Below are 16,245 nucleotides of genomic sequence, written 5' to 3'. Positions count from 1 at the left end.
GTAGCTTTGTAACTAGTTCTTCACAGGTCTGTAAAGCAAAGGAAAACTGAAGTAAGATTGTAAACACAGTTGCGGTTTCACTTAGCAACCACTTCCCTTAACTGAGTTGCTGGTCCAATTGTCACTAAATAAGAATCCTCTGTACTGAAATTATTGAAGTATATTCACAATGACAGTGGAGATTATAGATATACAGTAAAGCTATGCAATTCCAATTGGCTTGTTGCATGTTGTATGTATAAATTATTGTACATACCAAGACATTCGCTCTTTGTGAAAAATTAAATATGCAGGTTATCTCATGCATGTGTTATAGTATTATAATGTTATATACATTATTCTATTTCTGCACTAAACAGATGTTGCTATAATTGAAAATTTTAGAACTGTGTTGGATAGAAGTGTGTTCTCTTCAACAGAGGGCAGCACTTCAGGGACTTTGGAGGTGGTGCATTCCTGTTCTGTAGCAATAAAAAGTAGCTTTTTTAAAAAGAAAAAAAAGTAACAACATGTGAAAGAGAAAAAAGAAGCTATACAAATGAGAGAAGCAGATGTAAGTCTCAGTAACTATCTGTGGGCTTGCAGACTTCATTAATATAAAAGTTTCTTTATCTTTTAGGTACTTTATTTTTAAAGGCATTTGATCATATACTTTGGATGGAAACTGCAAAGGCTGATGATGTCAAAAAAATCTTCAAAAAGAAAGGCAGCCCCAACTAAAGTAAGTGATTTATTTATTTTATTAAATTATTATTTGTTGTATCAGGTGTTAAATTCAGGCTGATGCCGGCATATCAAAACCCTTGTAGCCAAATGGAGTATTTTGAAATCATTATAACTTTAAACTTTTAATTTAAAGACTAGATTGTGTAATACTGAGTGTGGAAAAAAAAAATCTGGGGATTTTTTTTCTCCACACTTGGTATTACAGGTAGTCCTGTGCCTGCTCATTCCATTCATAACTCGAGGATTCGTAGGAGTGAATCTCTTACCTTGAACACGATTCACTTCCAGCTTTCGCCCACGCATTTACTTAATTTAATGCGTGGGCGAATGCATAGCTCGCTAAGTGAACATCTCAGGGTGGGAAAGGTCAGGGTGGCCTAGTGATGGAACAGGTCACCTGCTTCAGACCACCCAATCCTCCCCCCACTGAGATACCTCATGCTCCCTCCCTGGGGGTCCCACAATTGCTCCCCCTCCCAATCATGCCACACCGGGTCACTTACCTTGTGAAGATCTGTCTCCTCTCCAGCCTGTTTCTTTCTCTGCTCCCAGCAAGAGCAGAGGGAGGCCTCTGGGGGGCCACAACGGACCTCCAGAAGCACATGGCTACTGCCCACTGCCTCCGTCCTGGGCCTTAGAGGTCTAGAGTAGGCCTCCGAGCCCCAGAACGGACCTCTGGAAGTACGTGGTCGCCACCCATGGCCTCAATTCTGGGCCTCGAAAGCCTGGAGGAGGCCTCCAAGTCCAGAACGGACCTCCGGAGGCCTGCAAAAGCTTCCCCTGGCCTCCTTTCCGGGTGGCAGCAACCCAGAAAAGGCCTTTGATGCCCGGATCAGGTCTCCGGAGGCCCGTGGAAGCTACCCCCAGCTTCTGTTCCATTCTCTGTTGCAGAGAACAGAGGCTAAACTTACCATGAAATCACACAAGATCAATAGCGTGAGATCTCGCGCCACTAATCTCTTGTGTTACTGAAGGCCTCAATTCTCTGTAAATGCACCGAAGGCCTGGAGCAGCCAAGAAAGCAAAGGATCTCTTAGTCTTCACAAGGTGAATATCCACAGGCCTAGTGCCTAGGGAGACCCGAGGGGGCGGGAGGGAGGAAATAGCCAGGGTGAATGTTGCAGTGCCACTGTGGTTGTTCGTAAGGATGAACGACTGCTGTGGTGTGACAACATTCGTAATTTTGAGACTTTTTCAAAAACACTAGGCGGTGCTTATTACGTGACTTCGAACATTCGCTAAGGGAATGCTGTTAACTCGGGGATTACCTAAACTACTAGATTACACAATCTAGTAAACTACTAGATTACATAATCTAGTCTTTTAATCTGGGGTTTTTTTTGTTTAATTTGAATTTGGCTTCTTTAAAAATTGCAATAATTTTTTTAGACTAAACAGAATTGAAATGTAAGAACTATTAAAGATAAGCAAAATATTACTAAATGTTTGGAAGTGGTTTATGTGCGTTTAAATTGTTTTATGTTCAGTAAATGATTGCACACATATTACATATTGTAGGATAGTTTACTTCATGTTCATTTTTCTAACTACTAAAATATTGGTTACTGTATATAAAGGGAATAATAAAATACTAACTGGTTTAAGAATTGATAATTTTTGTGTTGCAATAATTTCTACATGTTTATATTATCAGGAGATTGATTGGGTGGAACCATCTTTTATTGATTTTTGTGAGACTGCCAAACTATCATCTAGTATTCTCCATAAAAAATCGCTCACAGATATTGACAATTATCACGAGAGCAAAGAGCATTTTCCTCTGCTTGAAAATTACAAGTGTGGTAGAAAAATAAGAAAACCACTTTCTGTAGATGAGAAATATAAACTCTTCAAACAAAATCACATCCAAATTGAACCATGGGTAGATAAATACAAACCAAAAACTCAGGTATAGTTTTATACGATTTAATATATAATGTATATTAGTAGTAGTACTAATATTTGCATTAATATATACATTGGTATATATTTAATATAATAACTGTTTTGCTTGTTACACTATATCTAAAGAAATAGACAAAATACTAAATTAAAAATTATTATAAAAATGTCAGGTTTTGATCATATGTGTTCAGTGAAACTGTAATTTAATGGACCATTTGTAGGAAGGAAGATGTGTTATTTCCAGTTGTCTGTTAAATTAGAAGGTGCATGATTGATTGATTATATACCATCAAGTTAAATTTGACTCCAAGTAATCACATAGATTTTTTGATGACAATCTATCTCTAACACATTCTTTGAGGTCTTCCAGCAGTGCCCTCATTACCACCATAATTGAGTCCATCCACCATACTGATTTCATTTCCTTTCTTTTCCTTTCCTTTCCTTTTTCCTTGCTATCCCCTCTTCCTCCCTTTTCTCCCTTCTCCTGTTTCCCCCTTTGCCAGCATTAGAACCTTGATTTGTTCAATGAGCCATTGGTTTCTTTTCTTGACTGTCCATAGTATTTTCTGGCGTTTTCTCCAACATCAGAGTTCAAAGACATCAATACTCTTTCTATCCTGCTTTTTCAAAGTTCAGCTTTCACTTATATAGAGTGTCACAGAGAATATCATGGCTTGCATGATTCTAATTTTTGTTGGGATATAAACATTATAGCATTTGAATATCTTCTTCATAGCCGGTCTATCAAGTACTAGTCTGCGGCATACTTCTTATTAATATAATATTTTATTAGTTTTCTATTTTTACAATTCATAAGTGCTTAGTGAACAATGTGTTGTCTGGGTCCATTTGCTTTACTCAATAGTACATATTAAATTCCTAATCTCTAACTCATTTTCCCAGCCAGTGATACAATATATCCCATATTTAAAAATATTCTATATCTTCCCATACTGAGCAAATACAATTCTTACTGTTATTAAGACATGCAACTTTAAATATACACTTTTTTAGCCAATATGTATTTTTATCACCTGATCAAACATCTAATCTTTATAAAACATATATTTTAACATCTTTCTCATATTCCAGTTGTATTTACAATTGAGGCCATCACAATAAATCAATACCATGATCTTCCAATCTTGTTTCAGTTTTAATTTCCCTTAAATATTCAAAATATCTTTATAGGTTACAATTTCCTCAAAATTGATTAAGTTTGGGTGAACAGAAGCTTCCATTGTTGAAAGCCACCCTGGTATTTTCATATAGATTTTAGCTTTTATTTCCCATACTAAAAATAGTATATTTCTAATTTTGAAAATATATATCCATTTTATTCTTCCCAAAACATAAAAAACATGCTATCCTAATTATACATTATATCCTTCTAAGTATAGTAATCTTGGATGTCTAAAGGTTATCCATTCTTTTAGCCGTATTTAATCACATGCTTAGTAATATTGCACCTCATTCAGTGAGCCAAATCCTCTATTTTCTTTAGTCTAATTCTGGCTTTCTTCCTTTGCCAAGTGGGTTTCCAAGTCAGTGTATTTAAGTCATCAAAGATTTTTTTTCACTATAGGTACTATTTGAAATAGGAAAAGCAGTTTTGGTAAGATATTTTTAAAGGAAAGTTCAACCCATTTATATTCATTGAACAGCTCTCACTTTTCTTCTCCATCAGTTTCTCCTTCCGTTTCTTGTTTCTCAAGTTTCTATGTTTCTACTAACAGCTCTGTAAGCTCTGTAAGATCATCTTCCTTGTCTTCAGATGTATTCTGAAATCTCAAGAGATGGGATGTCTTTTCCATTTCCAGTATTGGAAATAGTCTGAGGCAGTGATGGAGAACCTTTTAGAGACCGAGTGCCCAAAAACTGGCCTCGCACCTGCTCCACCCCCCCTGCCCTGCCCCCCCATTCCCCGCCCTGCCTGCCCACAGGACCACTCACCCCCTCCACGGCCCGCCGCAGATCGCCCAGGTAGCCCAGCAGCGCTATGGCAGCCACACCCTCTGCCCGCGCCCTGCAGCATCAACTGCATGATCGGGTGTAAGGGCAGAGTCTTGTCTACACTGCCTGGCTGCCATGTCCTTGGCTGCGCTGCTCTGTGTGAGCCACGCTCGAGGGCGATTCTCTTTCAGGGGGACTGCTGGAGAGGAGGGGGTCCCAGGGGAGGCAAGGTTGGGGCAACGGCATGTGTGCCCACAGAGAGGGCTCCAAGTGCCGCCTCTGGTACCCGTGCCATAGGTTCGCCACCACTGGTCTGAGGCATACTTCTTGACTGCTTGTTGCTTTATTGATCTTAAAAGGCAGTAGCTATCCACCACTTTGATATCTTCTTTGTCAATTCTAAGGCTAATTACTGTACCTTTGTTTTTTAATATACATATACTGTAGATATAGATATAATTTTATTAAAAGATTTATAAAAAAAATAAAACTAATAGAAAGTAAGTCAGAGTAAGGAAATGAAAAGAAAAAAAATCAGAGCTAGAAGTGCAAGGAAGAAAGAAAAATAAAAATAGAAAAGAAAAAATACAAAAAAGTGGCTTTCTACTTTACAGCAATTATAAATACAATTATAAATGTACTTCTTTCTCTAAAGTTACACACTGGTTGTTCTACTTGTTGTAATTAGTTTAGCCTTATATTTAATTTTAGTCTCATTTTTTCATTGTGTTCTACTTTATATTAAGGCTTGCAGAGCATTTGCATTTTCTGCTGTCTGGATAGTATCCTCATCATAGCACAGGTTATGTTTCTTCCTCCAACTTTAAAACCATTCTTCTCATCTTCCATTTCAGTTTCCCTTAATATGTATTCAACATATAGGTAGAATAAGGGGAGAATATTCATTTCAATATATGTATGTTATTGTTTTACAAATGACCAAAATTATATCATTTGTATATCATTTTGTAAGTGAAGTAAATTGTCACCGAGATTGGATTCTTCTCTAATATTTTAATTTGTTTACATCTGGTATATATGCTAAGAGAATTACAGTATAGATAATACATAACTTAACATTTTGCTACATAAATATGTCTTATATGCATATTTTTGTTTGTTAGAGTGACCTTGTCATACACAAGAAAAAAATTGAAGAAGTTGAAAGATGGTTAAAAGGTCACATATTTCAAAATCAGCCAAGACAGGTAATATTACGAACCTAAGACTTTTATCTGCCAGTTTGCTCATTTTGAAGCTTTTATTTAACTTCAATCACTAGTTTTAATTTTATTTTACCAATTAATGAAGTAAAATTAGAATATTATCAAAATCTTGTGTAATATAATTTTAGAGCAACATTTATTTACTAGAATAAAATAAACTTATTTGTGGAGATAAAGATAAAGCAAGTTGCAATTGATTTGTACAAAGATTGCCTTGAGATACATTATTCAGTTTGTGTTTCTTTTTTTCTGAATATCCTGAAGTTTTATGTCACTAAGTGAGTAAGCAAGTTTCCATTAAGGAATATCTGCTTCCATTTAGAGAACATTTGACACATACTAGGCCATCTGGAATGCAGTCCAAACAATTTGTTTGCAACAAGTATTAAATTGTAACAGGAATTAAGTTGTGCAGCATAAAGGAAGTGGGTTGTTGTAATAGTGAATTACTGAGAATATAACTATGGCTACTGTATTTACTGAAAATATAAAAATGGATATTACTGAAACCAAAGTACTATTATGTTTTATCAAGAAACCCATATTGTTTTTTTGTTTAAGTATTGTAAACTCAGCTTATGATACAGTATCTTATAGGGAGGCTCCATCCTAGTATTAACTGGCCCTCCAGGATGTGGAAAATCTGCTACTGTGGAAATATTAGCCAAGGACCTTGGCATTCAGATACAAGAATGGATAAATCCTGTAGCACTAGACTTCAAAAAATATGACGACTTTCAAGTTGCTTTCAATCATGGTAAAATTTTAAAACGTTCACTTGTTCATTGTTGAAGAATTTGAATATATTTAATGGGATATTTATTTCTGGTAGGATGACCATTAGATGGTAGCAAATTTCATTAGAATAAATGGAACTAACTTCTAATCAATAGATTCGAAAGTAAGCTACTGAGGAAATTCCAAAGGTTTTACACATGCTCATAGTCTCTACTCAATGCCTGAGAAAAAAAGGCATTCTTTATTCTCAGCTTCCTCTATATTATGATTTCCTATGTTTTAAAACTGCTGCATTTTAGAATGATAGCAGATTTCAGTCAAGTTGAAAATACCAGTTGAACTCAAAATTGTAACTGCAGGCAGTGTCCAAGACTACATGTGCTCCTTGTTCTGTTTTCCTTTCTGCTAGTGTGACTGCAAGGAAGTTCTAGCCATATGTCTGCATTATGTCTGAACCATAATTTATTCTTAGCTATATTTAGTAAGAAAAGACAGCTCTGAAGATAGGGGATTAAACTTGGTTTGTATTCATTAAAGATGTTTAAGATTAATTGCAGTTCATGTGATTTCAGTTGGATGATAAACTGCATTTTCTCTAAAACCCAAGCGAAAGCTTTGTTCTACTCTTGGGATTAAATTCTTGGTGTTCAATTTCCCCAAAACTCCATTCTGAGCGTCTTCCCAGCCTACGTGCAAACCACCACCTCATACTCCCACTTAACACTTCCCTAAAGTGTGCCCTCTAATTTCTGTTATTCTATGTGCAAAAAAAAAAAAAAAAGGTTTTGTGCAGCTTGTTCTAAAACAAGAACAAGTTTGTGCACCACAATATAAGAATATGAATAAATTGCAAAAATATATAGTAGAGATATGTTAAAATATGTTTTGGAAGAAGATGCTAAAGGTTCTGGGGTTCAGGGAAGGTCAGCTCTTAATGCAAAGCTGTCTGCCAGCAGTCCTGGGAAAAAGGTGCAAGCTTGCTGCCTCAGCTTAATTGCAATATCTGGGTCACTTCATCCTGCTACAGCACAGTTTGAGAAGGAACTTCTGTCACATGATGCTCCTGCTCCATCCAAACTAAAAAATCTTTGTTACTGCAATTAAGGCAGCGGACTTGACCTCATGAGCCACGAGTCCAGAGTTTTATGGTGATTGGTGAATAAATGTATTATTGTTTAATTTTTAAATGTGGAATATTATCTATGTTTAATTGAATTTTCTCTTTTTCTTATTTTCTTAAATAAATTTCCCCACTGTATTTTAATCAGGTTTGGGCAGCATCCAAGAGTGTTGTAATTCACATGTAGCCTATGTGCTGCATGTTTGATATCTCTGATCTAGATAATATGACTATTATTAAACTAATGATTAATTTTCAGTAAAAACTTTTCAGTAGACTAGTTTTAAACTTTCAAATAAAATTCATCTTTTTGCCCAGAAATGTAGCATTATAACGATGGACAAGCCTTCAGTTCTAAAGCACATCTGATTTTTTTGAACAATTTCAATTCAGTAATTGATTTATCTGGCCATTGTTTCAAAATATACACTATTGTGTACTGAGATCTCTGCCTGTACAGCTCATCCGATTCCTGTAATTTACATGTCTATTGATCTTGGACCAGTAACAATCCATGCAAATAAATATAAGAACAAAATTCAAAACAATAAGCTGTAGCATATTATCACATATCTGTAGTACTTTTCTTAGTACTTAGTGCATATTGTAAAATAAACACTCCTGTTTAGAATCAGATTTTCAGATACTTCCTTATCAGAGCCAGGCAGCTATCTTTCAAGAATTTCTCCTAAGAGCAAACAAGTATATCAAGCTTCAGATGGTTGGAGAGGCCATGGACACTGACAAAAGACTCATTCTTGTGGAAGTAAGTTGAAGTAGTTGAATAATTCCATTAAGGTATTTTAATAATTAAAATTAAATGTTCTATTATTTTCTCCCAATTTTTAAATATACCACTTTAAGTTAATTAGGTATTCCAAATTTAGTTGCTCAGTAGTAAAATTTCAATTTTCTATAATAATAACTAATAGCTTATTTCAAACAGATTTACTGATAATCATTGATAAAAATTGCTCAAATATAAAACAAATATATGATTTTTTTCAATTAAGATTTTAAAACTTTTAGAATGTGCAAAATAATGGCCTGAAATCTTTTTTCATTGTGTTGAGCCTTATTTTATTATCATTTTGGAAAATTTTGTAGTCTAATAGTAGAGCATTAGCTGGGAATGCAGAGTTCTAAATTCAATAACCATCGTTTCTTGGTGCCCAAAATACCAGATTTTTGAATAATTAAATAAGGATATTCATAACAATAGCATTTAGATTCTTTGTTCTAAAACTAGTCACTGTGGGCAAAATCAATCCCATATCTATTTTTGTGATTTCCAAATGCACTTTCGATTTATATGAACAAAGGTTCATGAACACCCTTATATGTTGGACCTCTTTTTTAGGCATGAAATAAATCCAGAATCTGTCATAGATAGATAGATAAACCCAGAGCATAGACTCCTATTGATAGATAATGCAGATAACATCTTTTAAGGCCTCCACAGATGTGTGTGCTTGTCTTGTCTAACTAAGCTCGGTATTAAATCTAAGCTTTTTATTTCCATTTCTCCAAGTTAAATAATATTTCATTGCTCTCTACAAGACAATAGAAAACAGCTACAGCTCTTCGTGTACATAATAACTTTCTGGCTTGAAAGTTGTAGCTTTCTGCCTCTCCATCTTCAATCTTGGCACTATACTGCATTGGGTTCATTTCAAGTAAATATTCCATGTTTGTAACATTTATAGTTGAAAAGTAAAATACCCTAAATGCGCAACAGATTTTAGTTCAATTTAGCAGATATGTTAGAATAACAATATTGTATTTGCTTTTCAACAGGATATGCCAAACCATTTTTATCATGACCCTAACAGTTTACATGACATTCTGAGGTATGTTCAGTATCTTATTTTGCCAAAGGATCACTCAGAGAAATTAATGGGCATGGTTGGACCAAGCCTCACTTTCTCCAGTGCAGAATAGTCCACTACCAAAATGCAAAGTTCCATCTCTTTCTTTTGCTGCTAATTTGGGGGTGGTGAACAAGTGAGTTGCAAGTTATGTACCTCTTGTATTTTTGCTAGTGCAATTCTATTAATTGCTGGTCAGAATTAATGCTGTTAAATTTCAGCTGCTAATTTTCAGGGTTTTTTTTCTTGTAGGAGTTTTTTGCGGACAAGCAGATGTCCTCTTGTATTTATAATATCGGATGTTTTCAGCAGAGGGAGCAGCCAAAGGTCTCTATTCCCAAAGGCAATTCAGGAAGAGCTGTGTATAGCAACCATTAGGTAAATAAATTGACAGCTACATTGGCCATGATGAAATGCTCATGATGAAATTTATCTTGACCATTTCCTTCTTACAATTTTCTCAGTTTTAACCCAGTAGCACCAACACTGATGATGAAAGCCCTAAATCGAATAATCACAGGGGAGATCAATATGGTAAGATAAATTAAATTACAATAATGTCATACTATAAGGCATACAGAAAGCAAAGGTTGGAGATAGAAACATTACATTCCTTCTGAACGATATCTTAGAAGTTTAAAAAATCGTGTTGTAAAATAATGGTTGACAGTATTGATCTCAAAAATCTTTGTTCAGTTCTAAACATTAGTTTTGAATATCAGTTCTAAACATCATAATTAGCATTGCTCGTCCAACTTTAATATAAAATTGTTGTGAAAGTAAAATAGGGACAGAGTTTTGAATGATTCTGTAGTAGTAGTGAAAATATTAAGTGATAAATGTTCTTTACAAAGTGGATAGGAAAGTAGAGCTTAATCTTTCGAACTTTTAGACCAAACAAAAGATAGATATGGAAGCAGGAAGCATCTGGGAAATATTATTTTTTGAATGCTTTATGTAGATTTACTCAAATTAGCTTTGATTTTTTTTAATTTTCTTTGTAGAGAAGAGATAAAATTGATGTCCCTGACAAAGCCTTATTAGAAGTGATTTGCAGTGGATGTTCAGGTGACATTAGAAGTGCAATAAACACCCTTCAATTTTCTTCTCTAAAAGGTAAGAAAATATTCTTATTCATTTAAATTGTGCTTTAAATTTTTTAAAATAACATATAAAAATAACAATTTTTTGCTTTTGAATTTGTCAGAAAGACATTTTATTTTACAATATAGAAAAACCTGTTTCTTTTTAGCATTACTAATGCTTAAAAGTGTGGGAAATAGTAGTGGATGAAAAAAATAAGAATTTTGAAGAGTAAGCCCAATTAAAGAATGCTTAATTTATATCTAGTTATGTTTAATTATGTTATTGACAAACTATCCTAATTGTTTATCTGGATAAACTGAATATGGCTAGTTAAGTTTATTTGATTCTTAAAGTGCGGTGTTATTTTTATACTAACTCATATTATTTTTTTTAATATTTTCCATTTTGCTATCTTTTTTCTTTTATCACTATTTCTTTTATCACTATTGTTTATTGTTGATGTTTTCATTCTATTTTTAGCTAAATTCCCACATGGTATATTAATGTTGAATTCTAGTATTTTACCCCTATTGCACACTATGTCTTTCGGATATTACAAATTAGAATGTTTTCTATTTGTAGTAACATTGTTATAGCCAGTATCATTAGTAGGCATTATTAATTACAGTAACATAATTAAGTCAAACAACATAAGAAAGCATAAAACAAGACCTTTTACTTTCTAAAGATTTTAAAGTCCTCTTCACATAGGCAGTACATAAAAAAGTAATTAAAAGAAAAATCACAGACGCATCGAATAAAAACAGTTACCCTTTGAAGAATTTCAAACTTCTGAAAAATTAAAAGCATTTTAAAAACAATATTCACAGTAATTTTTTTAATAATTTAAAAATGTGCATGCATTTTTTACCCAGAACAGAATTAAATAAAAAGTAAAACAATATATGTTCTTTCTAGACATAAGTTTGCTGTAAAAGTTATGTTGTATCTTACTATTGTAAGATACTATTGTCGTGGAAAAACCCAATGAAAAAAAACAAGAGACAGCAACACAAAGCAATACTTCTTACTTTAAGATTCAGGGGTTTATTTCAGCAATAATTTGGAACACACACATAAACATCACTTATGTTAAAAACCCATTGCAATGAGGTCCAATGACATAGCAGTTCCAATAAGGACAGCTATAGGCCAGTGGCAAATCTCATCCTAAGACCGTAGACAGATGGTCAGCAACCTTACACTTTCTGCTGACTTTCTGCTGACCCTTTGCTGAACACAACTTTCCACATACTTGTGTACATTGTGTACATCAGCTACTTTCAGTTCCCTGTTTCTTACAATTCCAGTCCTTATGTTCTAAATATATTTGAAACAAGCAAGCTTAGCAAAATCATATTAAATAAAGTAGAGTTGCAGTTTAGATTACAAATAGTTCCTTCCAGTGGTGGGATTAAAATATGTGAACAACCGGTTCTTTGTGTGGATGCCACTTTCGGAAGGCCATTCTGGGCCTGGGCAACAAAAAATTAGCTACCAGTTCTGCCAAAGTGATGCAAACCAGCTGAATTCCACCACTGGTTCCTTCGGATTGCAAAACTGAGCTTAGCACAAACTTTGGTTTAATACTTTTTCCATGAGACCTGATTTAGTTCACCTGGGCCTAAACCTTGCATAGAAGAACAATAGCCAATATTTTCGTTTTCCACACTATTAAAGTCAAAGTTTTCCATTTTTTGAATTTATTAATTTTCTTGTTTTTTATTATTTTCAGGGAAGCCATCAGACAAGAGCTTATGGTCACAAAGAAAGAAAAATTATGTTTTAAAATGTGATACATCATCTAAAATAAAGAAGAAAAAACTATTCAATAATTTTTTAGAAGACCAACAAATACCAGCTATTGGTAGCAAGGATGCTTCCATCTTCCTTTTCCATGCTTTGGGGAAAATACTTTACTGCAAAAGTAAGAGAATCTACTCATCCTTATTATATTATATATGTAAAAAATCTAATATTTCTTTATTAATTTCTATATTTGACTGTAACTGAATGTATGCATATATCTGTTATAACTTTTTTTAAAAAAAAAACATTTCAGTAATACTTTTTGTCCTTAACTTGGCCTGTCATTGTAAGGAAACTCATATAATTTGTATGAGTGGATCAAAACTTCTGACCCCACCTATCAATACCAGGTACAGCAATTAAACTCTTCTTCACTTTACATTCCTGAGCAGATGTATGAAGATGAGCTAAATAAATTCATTATATAGAAAAAGAGGGAGCCATGCATTTGAAGAAACTCTGTCTAAATCTTGCCATCTATATATAGTTTAGTCAGGACTTAAAACCTAGGACTTGTCTTGTGTTTTTTAGTCCACAGCCTAAAGCTATTTACTTTACACCTTTGAAGAGTTCTGGCTTCTGTCCCTGATTTACAGAGCATTTTCCTTTGACATTACAGATTGCTTCCTCACCAGATTCAACTGTTACAGTATCTGGAGATATCCATAAGTTAGCACATGTACTCTCTGTACTAACAAGCTCTTCCATGCAATAATCATACCCATTAGACTTCCTCAGGACCTATAACTCACCCCAACAGATGGACACCTTGGAACAGGATGTTGACTAATTACTTTGTGTCACTACTAAAGAAACAAAACCTATGGAAATATAATAGTGAAAATCTTCAACAAAATAGAAGTGCTGCCGTTTTGATACAGGCTAATTCACCATAATATTACTTAGAATTTAGATAACAATATACATATTAAGCTGTGCAAACCATGTGAGCCAGGATTGAACTATAAACTATTTATTTCTGAAGAGATACCTGTCTCGGTTTCCCAAGATTCTGTTTTTCAGACATTTGATGTTTGATTAAACTACAGTTATCATTTAAATAATTTTATAGGAGAACCAGCTACAGAGGTGGACTTTCCTCAGTTACCTCAACATTTATCAGAATATGAACGACAGCCCTTGCTTGTTCAACCTGAGGTAAAAATGTTTGTTATTTCTATAATAATATGTATCTATGTACATATGGCAAAATTCTTAATTAAAGGAATATAGATACTTTTTCTATGTGGTATGATATTCTGTGTATATTTTCTTTTATTAGGATGTCATAGAAAAATCACATATGCCTGGGGACTTATTTAATGTATACCTTCACCAGAATTATTTGGAGTTCTTCTCTGATATTGATGATATTGTAAGAGCCAGTGAATATTTAAGTACTGCAGATTTTCTTTGCAGTAACTGGGATGTAAGTTTTTAAAAATATTTATATTTAAATATAACCAAACGTGACATGCATACTGTAATTTTTACAATTTGGAATCTTATGAATAAGACAATATTAATTATATTTACTGTTTATAGTCTTATTGCTCTATAACTTAAGCAAGACACAGTTGCTGTTTGATCATTTGTCTTTTCACACATTATCTCTGTTGTTCCAGACACAGGGTAGCACTGTGTCTGGACCAGCAAGTCTACAGGTTGGGAGTCTTTCTGAATTAACAGGAGCTCTGCCCAGGTGGGAGCTTTGGATAATAATAATGATGATGATGATGTTGGAAGAAACCTTGGAGGTCATCTAGTCCAACCCCCTGCTCAGACAGGAAACCCTATATCATTTCAGACAAATGGCTGTCCAGTCTTGTCTTAAAAACTTCCAGTGTTGGAGCATTCACCGCTTCTGGAGGCAGGTTGTTCCACTGATTAATTGTTCTGTCAGAAAATTTCTCCTTAGTTCTAGGTTGCTTCTCTCTTTGGTTAGTTTCCATCCGTTGCTTCTTGTCCTGCCTTCAGGTGCTTTGGAAAATAGCTTGACTCGCTCTTCTTTGTGGCAGCCCTTGAGATATTGGAACACTGCTATCATGTCACCTCTCGTCCTTCTCTTCATTAGACTAGACATTCCCAATTCCAGCAACCGTTCCTGATATGTTTTAGCCTCCAGTCCCCTGATCATCTTTGTTGCTCTTCTCTGTACTCTTTCTACAGTCTCAACATCTTTTTTACATTGTGGTGACCAAAACTGGATGCAGTATTCCAAGTGTGGCCTTACCAGGCATTGTAAAGTGGTATTAACACTTCGTGTGATCTTGATTCTATCCCTCTGTTAATGCAGCCTAGCACTGTGTTGACTTTTTTGGCAGCTGCAGCACACTGCTAGCTCATATATAAGTGATTGCCCACTAGGACTTCAAGATCCCTTTAACAGTTGCTACTATTGAGCAAGGTACCACCTATACTATACCTGTGCATTTGGTTTTTCTTGCCTAAATGTAGAACCTTACTTTTTTCACCACTGAATTTCATTTTATTAGATAGCATCCAGTGTTCAAGTCTGTCAAGATCCTTCTGTATCTTAAGCCTATCTTCTGGAGTGTTGGTTATTCCTGCCAGCTTAGTGTCATCTACAAATTTGATGAGTTCCCCATCTATCCCCTCATCCAAATCATTGATGAAGATGTTGAAGAGCACTGGGCCCAGAACAAAGCACTGGGCACTCCACTACACACTTCCCTCCATGTAGATGCAGTTCCATTGAGGATCACACGCTGAGTACGGCCGGTCAGCCAGCTACAAATCCATCTGGTGGTGATGCTGTCTAACCCACATTTTTCTACCTTATCAAGTAGTAGGTTGTGGTCTACTTTATCAAATGCCTTACTGAAGTCCAAGTAAATTATATCGACAGCATTCCTCTGGTCCACTAATTTTGTCACCTGGTCAAAGAATGCAATAAGATTTGTCTGGCATGATCTGTTTTTGACAAATCCATGTTGGCTTTTGCCAAGAGTCCAGATATTCCATATCTTCCAGAGTAGTCTGTAACTTTAAGCCTTATCCATTCCTCAATAACATTCCCCGAATTACTCAAAGGAGAAAATGTTAGAGATATGGTGATAGTTGTCCAGCTTGTTGGGTGCTAACCTAGTACTTAAGTTATGAGCAAACTAATGATTCTTGGACCTCTAGCATCTCCCTATCTTTCAGAGGCATTGACTGCAAACCTCATCCAACTCCCAGTCCATTCCTTGTTGCTTTGATTAGATGTGGGGCATCTACTGTAATGCTCTCTACATGGGGCTCCCCTTGAGGAGCACTCGGAGGCTCCAGTTAGTCCAGAATGCGGCCGCGCGGGCGGTGATGGCCCATGTAACGCCGCTGCTGCGCGAGCTGCACTGGCTGCCTGTGGCCTTCCGAGTGCGCTTCAAGGTGTTGATTATCATCTTTAAAGCGCGCCATGGCATTGGACCTGGTTACCTCCGAGACCGCCTTCTGCCACAGATTACCTCCCACCGGCCGATACGCTCCCACAGAGAGGCCCTCCTCAGGGTGCCATCAACCAGACAGTGTCGGCTGGCGACCCCCAGGGGGAGGGCCTTCTCTGTCGGAGCACCCACCCTCTGGAACGAGCTGCCCCCAGAGATCCGGGTCATTCCGGATCTCCCCTCCTTCCGCCGCGCCCTCAAGACCTGGTTGTTTCAGCGGGCAGGACTGGCCTAGGGGTATTTTAAATTGGTTTTAACTAAATTTTAGTAGAAGCGGCCTATTTAAATATTTATTTTTAATCATTTTCTTAAATTTTGTATGTTGTATTGTATTAAGTTGTTTTTAAACTGGCTGTAAGCCGCCC

General features: G+C 35.5%; 1 protein-coding gene across 1 annotated transcript in view; it reads left to right on the top strand.

Annotated features, from left to right (window-relative positions):
- Window positions 1-627: 627 nt before the first annotated feature.
- RAD17 (RAD17 checkpoint clamp loader component) overlaps window positions 628-16,245 on the top strand; it is a 21,891-nt gene continuing 6,273 nt past the window's right edge. Inside the window, 13 exon segments of the mRNA XM_029284612.1 lie at window positions 628-684; window positions 686-721; window positions 2,381-2,635; window positions 5,712-5,795; window positions 6,411-6,570; window positions 8,301-8,437; window positions 9,469-9,521; window positions 9,792-9,917; window positions 10,004-10,073; window positions 10,544-10,655; window positions 12,361-12,552; window positions 13,507-13,592; window positions 13,717-13,863. Coding sequence (XP_029140445.1) covers window positions 658-684; window positions 686-721; window positions 2,381-2,635; window positions 5,712-5,795; window positions 6,411-6,570; window positions 8,301-8,437; window positions 9,469-9,521; window positions 9,792-9,917; window positions 10,004-10,073; window positions 10,544-10,655; window positions 12,361-12,552; window positions 13,507-13,592; window positions 13,717-13,863 — 1,485 coding nt within the window. The 5' untranslated portion in view covers window positions 628-657.

The sequence above is a fragment of the Protobothrops mucrosquamatus genome, unplaced genomic scaffold (assembly GCF_001527695.2).
Source record: "Protobothrops mucrosquamatus isolate PMUCROS unplaced genomic scaffold, P.Mucros_1.0 scaffold762, whole genome shotgun sequence".
Lineage (NCBI taxonomy): Eukaryota > Metazoa > Chordata > Lepidosauria > Squamata > Viperidae > Protobothrops > Protobothrops mucrosquamatus.
This window is presented reverse-complemented; position numbering and strand designations above follow the sequence as displayed.